This window comes from Phyllobates terribilis, unplaced genomic scaffold, assembly GCF_046119375.1.
Source record: "Phyllobates terribilis strain yellow unplaced genomic scaffold, ASM4611937v1 Scaffold_25__1_contigs__length_18738178, whole genome shotgun sequence".
NCBI lineage: Eukaryota > Metazoa > Chordata > Amphibia > Anura > Dendrobatidae > Phyllobates > Phyllobates terribilis.
The window spans coordinates 2025112-2038734 of record NW_027362785.1 but is presented as its reverse complement, the minus strand read 5'-3'; the positions used below and the strand labels follow the sequence as shown (position 1 = coordinate 2038734).

At 49.7% G+C, this 13623-nt stretch overlaps 1 protein-coding gene across 2 annotated transcripts in view; it reads right to left on the bottom strand.

Annotated features, from left to right (window-relative positions):
* DNAH9 (dynein axonemal heavy chain 9) overlaps positions 1-13623 on the bottom strand; it is a 430601-nt gene that overhangs the window by 307070 nt on the left and 109908 nt on the right. The window contains exons 1-2 of one of the 2 annotated variants that reach the window (XM_073660251.1): positions 7976-8215; positions 3833-3968 (exon numbers count right to left, since the gene is read on the bottom strand). The exons of the other annotated variant lie outside the window; for it this stretch is intronic. Coding sequence (XP_073516352.1) covers positions 3833-3968; positions 7976-8119 — 280 coding nt within the window. The 5' untranslated portion in view covers positions 8120-8215. Of the gene's footprint in view, positions 1-3832; positions 3969-7975; positions 8216-13623 lie in introns of those variants that run through there. 2 annotated transcript variants of the gene reach the window in all.

The following is a 13623-nucleotide window of genomic DNA, read 5'->3' as shown; positions in this document are numbered from 1 at the left end:
ACTGAGCCCACCGTACCCATGCATAATACAATCCTAACTGAGCCCACCGTACCCATGCATAATACAATCCCAGCTGAGCCCACCGTACCCATGCATAATACAATCCCAACTGAGCCCACCGTACCCATGCATAATACAATCCCAACTGAGCCCACCGTACCCATGCATAATACAATCCCAACTGAGCCCACCGTACCCATGCATAATACAATCCCAACTGAGCCCACCGTACCCATGCATAATACAATCCCAACTGAGCCCACCGTACCCATGCATAATACAATCCCAGCTGAGCCCACCGTACCCATGCATAATACAATCCCAGCTGAGCCCACCGTACCCATGCATAATACAATCCCAGCTGAGCCCACCGTACCCATGCATAATACAATCCCAACTGAGCCCACCGTACCCATGCATAATACAATCCCAACTGAGCCCACCGTACCCATGCATAATACAATCCCAACTGAGCCCACCGTACCCATGCATAATACAATCCAGGCTGAGCCCACCATACCCATGCATAATACAATCCCAGCTGAGCCCACCGTACCCATGCATAATACAATCCCAGCTGAGCCCACCGTACCCATGCATAATACAATCCCAACTGAGCCCACCGTACCCATGCATAATACAATCCCAGCTGAGCCCACCGTACCCATGCATAATACAATCCCAACTGAGCCTACCGTACCCATGCATAATACAATCCCAGCTGAGCCCACCGTACCCATGCATAATACAATCCCAACTGAGCCTACCGTACCCATGCATAATACAATCCCAGCTGAGCCCACCGTACCCATGCATAATACAATCCCAACTGAGCCTACCGTACCCATGCATAATACAATCCCAGCTGAGCCCACCGTACCCATGCATAATACAATCCCAGCTGAGCCCACCGTACCCATGCATAATACAATCCCAACTGAGCCCACCGTACCCATGCATAATACAATCCCAACTGAGCCCACCGTACCCATGCATAATACAATCCCAACTGAGCCCACCGTACCCATGCATAATACAATCCCAGCTGAGCCCACCGTACCCATGCATAATACAATCCCAACTGAGCCCACCGTACCCATGCATAATACAATCCCAGCTGAGCCCACCGTACCCATGCATAATACAATCCCAACTGAGCCCACCGTACCCATGCATAATACAATCCCAACTGAGCCCACCGTACCCATGCATAATACAATCCCAGCTGAGCCCACCGTACCCATGCATAATACAATCCCAGCTGAGCCCACCGTACCCATGCATAATACAATCCCAGCTGAGCCCACCGTACCCATGCATAATACAATCCCAACTGAGCGCACCGTACCCATGCATAATACAATCCCAGCTGAGCCCACCGTACCCACGCATAATACAATCCCAACTGAGCCCACCGTACCCATGCATAATACAATCCCAACTGAGCTCACCGTACCCATGCATAATACAATCCCAACTGAGCCCACCGTACCCATGCATAATACAATCCCAGCTGAGCCCACCGTACCCATGCATAATACAATCCCAGCTGAGCCCACCGTACCCATGCATAATACAATCCCAGCTGAGCCCACCGTACCTATGCATAATACAATCCCAACTGAGCCCACCGTACCCATGCATAATACAATCCCAGCTGAGCCCACCGTACCCATGCATAATACAATCCCAACTGAGCCCACCGTACCCATGCATAATACAATCCCAGCTGAGCCCACCGTACCCATGCATAATACAATCCCAACTGAGCCCACCGTACCCATGCATAATACAATCCCAGCTGAGCCCACCGTACCCATGCATAATACAATCCCAACTGAGCCCACCGTACCCATGCATAATACAATCCTAACTGAGCCCACCGTACCCATGCATAATACAATCCCAACTGAGCTCACCGTACCCATGCATAATACAATCCCAACTGAGCCCACCGTACCCATGCATAATACAATCCTAACTGAGCCCACCGTACCCATGCATAATACAATCCCAACTGAGCTCACCGTACCCATGCATAATACAATCCCAACTGAGCCCACCGTACCCATGCATAATACAATCCCAGCTGAGCCCACCGTACCCATGCATAATACAATCCCAGCTGAGCCCACCGTACCCATGCATAATACAATCCCAGCTGAGCCCACCGTACCCATGCATAAGACAATCCCAGCTGAGCCCACTGTACCCATGCATAATACAATCCCAACTGAGCCCACCGTACCCATGCATAATACAATCCTAACTGAGCCCACCGTACCCATGCATAATACAATCCTAACTGAGCCCACCGTACCCATGCATAATACAATCCCAGCTGAGCCCACCGTACCCACGCATAATACAATCCCAACTGAGCCCACCGTACCAATGCATAATACAATCCCAACTGAGCTCACCGTACCCATGCATAATACAATCCCAACTGAGCTCACCGTACCCATGCATAATACAATCCCAACTGAGCTCACCGTACCCATGCATAATACAATCCCAGCTGAGCCCACCGTACCCATGCATAATACAATCCCAGCTGAGCCCACCGTACCCATGCATAATACAATCCCAACTGAGCCCACCGTACCCATGCATAATACAATCCCAGCTGAGCCCACCGTACCCATGCATAATACAATCCCAACTGAGCCCACCGTACCCATGCATAATACAATCCCAACTGAGCTCACCGTACCCATGCATAATACAATCCCAACTGAGCCCACCGTACCCATGCATAATACAATCCCAACTGAGCCCACCGTACCCATGCATAATACAATCCCAACTGAGCCCACCGTACCCATGCATAATACAATCCCAACTGAGCCCGCCGTACCCATGCATAATACAATCCCAACTGAGCTCACCGTACCCATGCATAATACAATCCCAGCTGAGCCCACCGTACCCATGCATAATACAATCCCAACTGAGCCCACCGTACCCATGCATAATACAATCCCAACTGAGCCCACCGTACCCATGCATAATACAATCCCAACTGAGCCCGCCGTACCCATGCATAATACAATCCCAACTGAGCCCGCCGTACCCATGCATAATACAATCCCAACTGAGCCCACCGTACCCATGCATAATACAATCCCAACTGAGCCCACCGTACCCATGCATAATACAATCCCAACTGAGCCCACCGTACCCATGCATAATACAATCCCAACTGAGCCCGCCGTACCCATGCATAATACAATCCCAACTGAGCTCACCGTACCCATGCATAATACAATCCCAACTGAGCCCACCGTACCCATGCATAATACAATCCCAACTGAGCCCACCGTACCCATGCATAATACAATCCCAACTGAGCCCACCGTACCCATGCATAATACAATCCCAACTGAGCCCACCGTACCCATGCATAATACAATCCCAGCTGAGCCCACCGTACCCATGCATAATACAATCCCAACTGAGCCCACCGTACCCATGCATAATACAATCCCAACTGAGCCCACCGTACCCATGCATAATACAATCCCAACTGAGCCCACCGTACCCATGCATAATACAATCCCAGCTGAGCCCACCGTACCCATGCATAATACAATCCCAACTGAGCCCACCGTACCCATGCATAATACAATCCCAACTGAGCCCACCGTACCCATGCATAATACAATCCCAGCTGAGCCCACCGTACCCATGCATAATACAATCCCAACTGAGCCCACCGTACCCATGCATAATACAATCCCAGCTGAGCCCACCGTACCCATGCATAATACAATCCCAACTGAGCCCACCGTACCCATGCATAATACAATCCCAGCTGAGCCCACCGTACCCATGTTATCCAGGATGAACTTCAGGGAGCATTCAATAGCAGTAAAGAAGCCATCGAGAAGCATGTCATCGATGTAATCCACGTACGCGGCCCACACCTCCGAGCCGCGGTCTGCGGAGAAGAGCAGCAGGTTCTCCTGCAAGAGAAAGCAACGTATACTGTGCATCAGATCATATAGAGGACTGGGGCATCAGATACTGATAATGGAGGCGACGGGCAGTCACCAGATACTGATAATGGAGGCGACGGGCAGTCACCAGATACTGATGATGGAGGCGACGGGCGGTCACCAGATACTGATGAAGGAGGCGACGGGCGGTCACCAGATACTGATGATGGAGGTGAAGGGCGATCACCAGATACTGATGATGGAGGCGAAGGGCGATCATCAGATACTGATGAAGGAGGCGACGGGCGGTCACCAGATACTGATGATGGAGGCGACGGGCGGTCACCAGATACTGATGAAGGAGGCGACGGGCGGTCACCAGATACTGATGACGGAGGTGACGGGCGGTCACCAGATACTGATGATGGAGGTGACGGGCGGTCACCAGATACTGATGATGGAGGCGAAGGGCGATCATCAGATACTGATGATGGAGGTGACGGGCAGTCACCAGATACTGATGATGGAGGCGACAGGCGGTCACCAGATACTGATGATGGAGGTGACGGGCGGTCAGCAGATACTGATGATGGAGGCGATGGGCGGTCACCAGATACTGATGATGGAGGCGACGGGCGGTCACCAGATACTGATGAAGGAGGCGACGGGCGGTCACCAGATACTGATGACGGAGGTGACGGGCGGTCACCAGATACTGATGATGGAGGTGACGGGCGGTCACCAGATACTGATGATGGAGGCGAAGGGCGATCATCAGATACTGATGATGGAGGTGACGGGCAGTCACCAGATACTGATGATGGAGGCGACAGGCGGTCACCAGATACTGATGATGGAGGTGACGGGCGGTCAGCAGATACTGATGATGGAGGCGATGGGCGGTCACCAGATACTGATGATGGAGGCGACGGGCGGTCACCAGATACTGATAATGGAGGCGACAAGCCGTCACCAGATACTGATGATGGAGGTGACGCGCGATCACCAGATACTGATGACGGAGGTGACGGGCGGTCACCAGATACTGATGATGTAGGGGACGGGCGGTCACCAGATACTGATGATGGAGGTGACGGGCGATCATCAGATACTGATGACAGAGGTGACTGGCGGTTACCAGATACTGATGACGGAGGCGACAGGCGGTCACCAGATACTGATGATGGAGGTGACGGGCGGTCACCAGATACTGATGATGGAGGTGACGGGCGGTCACCAGATACTGATGATGGAGGCGACAGGCGGTCACCAGATACTAATGATGGAGGTGACGGGCGGTCACCAGATACTGATGATGGAGGTGACGGGCGGTCACCAGATACTGATGATGGAGGCGACAGGCGGTCACCAGATACTGATGATGGAGGTGACGGGCGGTTACCAGATACTGATGACGGAGGCGACGGGCAGTCACCAGATACTGATAATGGAGGCGACGGGCAGTCACCAGATACTGATGATGGAGGCGACGCGCAGTCACCAGATACTGATGATGGAGGTGACGCGCGATCACCAGATACTGATGACGGAGGTGACGGGCGGTCACCAGATACTGATGATGGAGGGGACGGGTGGTCACCAGATACTGATGATGGAGGTGACGGGCGATCATCAGATACTGATGACAGAGGTGACGGGCGGTCACCAGATACTGATGATGGAGGTGACGGGCGGTCACCAGATACTGATGACAGAGGTGACGGGCGGTCACCAGATACTGATGATGGAGGCGACAGGCGGTCACCAGATACTAATGATGGAGGTGACGGGCGGTCACCAGATACTGATGATGGGGGTGACGGGCGGTCACCAGATACTGATGATGGAGGCGACAGGCGGTCACCAGATACTGATGATGGAGGTGACGGGCGGTTACCAGATACTGATGACGGAGGCGACGGGCAGTCACCAGATACTGATAATGGAGGCGACGGGCAGTCACCAGATACTGATGATGGAGGCGACGCGCAGTCACCAGATACTGATGATGGAGGTGACGCGCGATCACCAGATACTGATGACGGAGGTGACGGGCGGTCACCAGATACTGATGATGGAGGGGACGGGCGGTCACCAGATACTGATGATGGAGGTGACGGGCGATCATCAGATACTGATGACAGAGGTGACGGGCGGTCACCAGATACTGATGATGGAGGTGACGGGCGGTCACCAGATACTGATGACAGAGGTGACGGGCGGTCACCAGATACTAATGATGGAGGTGACGGGCGGTCACCAGATACTGATGATGGAGGTGACGGGCGGTCACCAGATACTGATGATGGAGGCGACAGGCGGTCACCAGATACTGATGATGGAGGTGACGGGCGGTTACCAGATACTGATGACGGAGGCGACGGGCAGTCACCAGATACTGATAATGGAGGCGACGGGCGGTCACCAGATACTGATGATGGAGGCGACGCGCGGTTACCAGATACTGATGACGGAGGTGACGGGCGGTCACCAGATACTGATGACAGAGGTGACAGGCGGTCACCAGATACTGATGATGGAGGTGACGGGCGGTCACCAGATACTGATGATGGAGGCGACAGGCGGTCACCAGATACTGATGATGGAGGTGACGGGCGGTTACCAGATACTGATGACGGAGGCGACGGGCAGTCACCAGATACTGATAATGGAGGCGACGGGCGGTCACCAGATACTGATGATGGAGGCGACGCGCGGTTACCAGATACTGATGACGGAGGTGACGGGCGGTCACCAGATACTGATGACAGAGGTGACAGGCGGTCACCAGATACTGATGATGGAGGTGACGGGCGGTCACCAGATACTGATGACAGAGGTGACGGGCGGTCACCAGATACTGATGATGGAGGCGACAGGCGGTCACCAGATACTGATGATGGAGGTGACGGGCGGTCACCAGATACTGATGACAGAGGTGACGGGAAGTCACCAGATACTGTTGATGAAGGCGACGGGCGGTCACCAGATACTGATGATGGAGGCGACGGGCGGTCACCAGATACTGATGACAGAGGTGACGGGCGGTCACCAGATACTGATGAAGGAGGCGACGGGCGGTCACCAGATACAGATGATGGAGGTGACAGGCGGTCACCAGATACTGATGACAGAGGTGACAGGCGGTCATCAGATACTGATGATGGAGGTGACGGGCGGTCACCAGATACTGATGACAGAGGTGACAGGCGGTCAACAGATACTGATGATGGAGGTGACGGGCGGTCACCAGATACTGATGACAGAGGTGACAGGCGGTCACCAGATACTGATGATGGAGGTGACGGGCGGTCACCAGATACTGATGACAGAGGTGACGGGCGGTCACCAGATACTGATGACAGAGGTGACGGGCGGTCACCAGATACAGATAATGAAGGCGACAAGCCGTCACCAGATACTGATAATGGAGGCGTCTTACTCTGCAGCATTTTTTCTACGCCTGCCTACAACTTTTGCACAGAGTCATATATATGGGATGGACACTATTATATGGCTTTATTCCAGCACCTGCTGCGTTATAGATCATGGTTTCTTACACCGTTCCACTGAGCGAGTTGATGATAATTGAATTTTACACTCCGCGCCACCCGTAGTCCCCTGATGACACAATCACCTGGAATATTCCTGCCGGGCGGGAGGGTGGGCGGCCGCCAAATTAATATCCTCCCAATCCTGTTAATGATTTTTTCTAGTTGCTGGGAATAATCAGATGGCAGCAGCTTCCTTTCTCTTAAAGGGATGTTACCGAGATTTCCCTTTTATATATCTTCTTTTTTAACTAGCTCAATACCAGGCCGTTCCCTTTCCCCTGTTACTGGGGCTGGTATATTGGCCCCAGTTACAGGACAACTTCATCTTCTGACCGATCTGCAGAGTTGAACTCCGTCTGCTCGGATCTCACAACAATGTCAGCCTTGATGACCTCGCTGTACAGGACCCCTGTAGCCATAGGCTGCCGGCCACGACCACACGACTGCTGCCCCCCGCCGCCCCGGCTCAGCTCGCTATACCTGCACAAGTTGGTGGATTTTGGTGCCAGATTCCCGGATGAGGTTGTATCTCTTCTCCAGCCGTTCGCTTCGGTCGTCCAGGTTAAGCAGAGTCTCTCTCTTGCCATCTTTCCTTTCGAATATGGGCAGCACCCAGGTCTTCATGATGGCCAGGATCTCCTCCACGTTGTCCCGGGCCTTCTGCACCCGTCTCTCCAGGTCGTGGACGCTATCTCTAACTTGCTGGATATAATCCCAGATTCCTTTATGAAGAGATACAGGAGTGATGGAGTTAATAGCCGTGGGTGGGCTTCGTCTGAAGAGCCTGGCGTGAGGTGGGATTACATCATTACAAGCCTGCTCTAAATCCACTACATGTGCCGAACACTTCTAGGTTTTGGGCATGTGCAGTTTAGCTGGATGTACCTACATCCACTCATATACCAACAGCCACCACTAGAGGGAGCTCACTACATACAGATTTATACAGCCACCACTAGAGGGAGCTCACTACATACAGATTTATACCGCCACCACTAGAGGGAGCTCACTACATACAGATTTATACAGCCACCACTAGAGGGAGCTCACTACATACAGATTTATACAGCCACCACTAGAGGGAGCTCACTACATACAGATTTATACAGTCACCACTAGAGGGAGCTCACTACATACAGATTTATACAGTCACCACTAGGGAGAGCTCACTACATACAGATTTATACAGTCACCACTAGAGGGAGCTCACTACATACAGATTTATACAGCCACCACTAGAGGGAGCTCATTACATACAGATTTATACAGCCACCACTACAGGGAGCTCACTACATACAGATTAACACAGCCACCACTAGAGGGAGCTCATTACATACAGATTTATACAGCCACCACTACAGGGAGCTCACTATATACAGATTTATACAGTCACCACTAGAGGGAGCGCACTACATAGAGATTTATACAGTCACCACTAGGGAGAGCTCACTACATACAGATTTATACAGCCACCACTAGAGGGAGCTCACTACATACAGATTTATACAGCCACCACTAGAGGGAGCTCACTACATACAGATTTATACAGTCACCACTAGAGGGAGCTCACTACATACAGATTTATACAGTCACCACTAGGGAGAGCTCACTACATACAGATTTATACAGCCACCACTAGAGGGAGCTCACTACATACAGATTTATACAGCCACCACTACAGGGAGCTCACTACATACAGATTTATACAGTCACCACTAGAGGGGGCTCACTGCATACAGATTTATACAGCCACCACTAGAGGGAGCTCACTACATACAGATTTATACAGTCACCACTAGAGGGGGCTCACTACATACAGATTTATACAGCTACCACTAGGGGGAGCTCACTACATACAGATTTATACAGTCACCACTAGCGGGAACTCACTACATACAGGTTTATACAGCCACCACTAGGGGAAGCTCACTACATACAGATTTATACAGCCACCACTAGGGGGAGCTCACCACATACAGATTTATACAGCCACCACTAGGGGGAGCTCACTACATACAGATTTATACCGCCACCACTAGGGGGAGCTCACTACATACAGATTTATACAGCCACCACTAGAGGGAGCTCACTACATACAGATTTATACAGTCACCACTAGAGGTAGCTCACTACATACAGATTTATACAGCCACCACTAGGAGGAGCTCACTACATACAGATTTATACAGCCACCACTAGGGGGAGCTCACTACATACAGATTTATACAGCCACCACTAGAGGGAGCTCACTACATACAGATTTATACAGTCACCACTAGGGGGAGCTCACTACATACAGATTTATACAGCCACCACTAGAGTGAGCTCACTACATACAGATTTATACAGTCACCACTAGGGGGAGCTCACTACATACAGATTTATACAGCCACCACTAGAGGGAGCTCACTACATACAGATTTATACAGTCACCACTAGGGGGAGCTCACTACATACAGATTTATACAGCCACCACTAGAGTGAGCTCACTACATACAGATTTATACAGTCACCACTAGGGGGAGCTCACTACATACAGATTTATACAGCCACCACTAGGGGGAGCTCACTACATACAGATTTATACAGCCACCACTAGGGGGAGCTCACTACATACAGATTTATACAGCCACCACTAGAGGGAGCTCACTACATACAGATTTATACAGTCACCACTAGGGGGAGCTCACTACATACAGATTTATACAGCCACCACTAGAGGGAGCTCACTACATACAGATTTATACAGTCACCACTAGGGGGAGCTCACTACATACAGATTTATACAGCCACCACTAGAGTGAGCTCACTACATACAGATTTATACAGCCACCACTAGGGGGAGCTCACCACATACAGATTTATACAGCCACCACTAGGGGGAGCTCACTACATACAGATTTATACAGCCACCACTACAGGGAGCTCACTACATACAGATTTATACAGCCACCACTAGGAGGAGCTCACTACATACAGATTTATACAGTCACCACTAGAGGGAGTTCACTACATACAGATTTATACAGTCACCACTAGAGGGAGCTCACTACATACAGATTTATACAGTCACCACTAGAGGGAGTTCACTACATACAGATTTATACAGTCACCACTAGGAGGAGCTCACTACATACAGATTTATACAGTCACCACTAGGAGGAGCTCACTACATACAGATTTATACAGCCACCACTAGAGGAAGCTCACTACATACAGATTTATACAGCCACCACTAGAGGAAGCTCACTACATACAGATTTATACAGTCACCACTAGGGGGAGCTCACTACATACAGATTTATACAGTCACCACTAGAGTGAGCTCACTACATACAGATTTATACAGCCACCACTAGGGGGAGCTCACCACATACAGATTTATACAGCCACCACTAGGGGGAGCTCACTACATACAGATTTATACAGCCACCACTAGGGGGAGCTCAATACATACAGATTTATACAGCCACCACTAGAGGGAGCTCACTACATACAGATTTATACAGTCACCACTAGAGGGAGCTCACTACATACAGATTTATACAGCCACCACTAGGAGGAGCTCACTACATACAGATTTATACCGCCACCACTAGAGGGAGCTCACTACATACAGATTTATACAGCCACCACTAGGAGGAGCTCACTACATACAGATTTATACCGCCACCACTAGAGGGAGCTCACTACATACAGATTTATACAGCCACCACTAGAGGGAGAGCTCACTACATACAGATTTATACCGCCACCACTAGAGGGAGCTCACTACATACAGATTTATACAGCCACCACTAGGAGGAGCTCACTACATACAGATTTATACCGCCACCACTAGAGGGAGCTCACTACATACAGATTTATACAGCCACCACTAGAGGGAGAGCTCACTACATACAGATTTATACAGCCACCACTAGAGGGAGCTCACTACATACAGATTTATACAGCCACCACTAGAGGGAGAGCTCACTGCATACAGATTTATACAGCCACCACTAGAGGGAGCTCACTGCATACAGATTTATACAGCCACCACTAGAGGGAGAGCTCACTACATACAGATTTATACAGCCACCACTAAAGGGAGCTCACTACATACAGATTTATACAGCCACCACTAGAGGGAGCTCACTACATACAGATTTATACAGCCACCACTAGAGGGAGCTCACTACATACAGATTTATACAGTCACCACTAGAGGGAGCTCACTACATACAGGTTTATACAGCGACCACTAGAGGGAGCTCACTACATACAGATTTATACAGTCACCACTAGAGGGAGCTCACTACATACAGATTTATACAGTCACCACTAGAGGGAGCTCACTACATACAGATTTATACAGTCACCACTAGAGGGAGCTCACTACATACAGATTTATACAGTCACCACTAGAGGGAGCTCACTACATACAGATTTATACAGCCACCACTAGAAGGAGCTCACTACATATAGATTTATACAGTCACCACTAGAGGGAGCTCACTGCATACAGATTTATACAGCCACCACTAGAGGGAGCTCACTACATACAGATTTATACAGTCACCACTAGAGGGGGCTCACTACATACAGATTTATACAGTCACCACTAGAGGGAGCGCACTACATACAGATTTATACAGCCACCACTAGATGGAGCTCACTACATACAGATTTATACAGTCACCACTAGAGGGAGCGCACTACATACAGATTTATACAGCCACCACTAGATGGAGCTCACTACATATAGATTTATACAGTCACCACTAGAGGGAGCGCACTACATACAGATTTATACAGCCACCACTAGAGGGAGCTCACTACATACAGATTTATACAGTCACCACTAGAGAGAGCTCACTGCATACAGATTTATACAGCCACCACTAGAGGGAGCTCACTACATACAGATTTATACAGCCACCACTAGAGGGAGCTCACTACATACAGATTTATACAGTCACCACTAGAGGGAGCTCACTACATACAGATTTATACAGCCACCACTAGAGGGAGCTCACTACATACAGATTTATACAGTCACCACTAGAGGGAGCTCACTACATACAGATTTATACAGTCACCACTAGAGGGAGCTCACTACATACAGGTTTATACAGCCACCACTAGAGGGAGCTCACTACATACAGATTTATACAGTCACCACTAGAGGGAGCTCACTACATACAGATTTATACAGTCACCACTAGAGGGAGCTCACTACATACAGATTTATACAGCCACCACTAGAGGGAGCTCACTACATACAGATTTATACAGCCACCACTAGAAGGGAGCTCACTACATACAGATTTATACAGCCACCACTAGAAGGAGCTCACTACATACAGATTTATACAGTCACCACTAGAGGGAGCTCACTACATACAGATTTATACAGTCACCACTAGAGGGAGCTCACTACATACAGATTTATACAGCCACCACTAGAAGGAGCTCACTACATATAGATTTATACAGTCACCACTAGAGGGAGCTCACTGCATACAGATTTATACAGCCACCACTAGAGGGAGCTCACTACATACAGATTTATACAGTCACCACTAGAGGGAGCGCACTACATACAGATTTATACAGCCACCACTAGATGGAGCTCACTACATACAGATTTATACAGTCACCACTAGAGGGAGCGCACTACATACAGATTTATACAGCCACCACTAGAGGGAGCTCACTACATACAGATTTATACAGTCACCACTAGAGGGAGCGCACTACATACAGATTTATACAGTCACCACTAGAGGGAGCTCACTGCATACAAGATTAATACACCCACCACTAGAGGGGGCTCACTACATACAGATTTATACAGTCACCACTAGAGGGAGCGCACTACATACAGATTTATACAGCCACCACTAGATGGAGCTCACTACATACAGATTTATACAGTCACCACTAGAGGGAGCGCACTACATACAGATTTATACAGCCACCACTAGATGGAGCTCACTACATATAGATTTATACAGTCACCACTAGAGGGAGCTCACTACATACAGATTTATACAGCCACCACTAGATGGAGCTCACTACATATAGATTTATACAGTCACCACTAGGGGGAGCTCACTACATACAGATTTATACAGTCACCACTA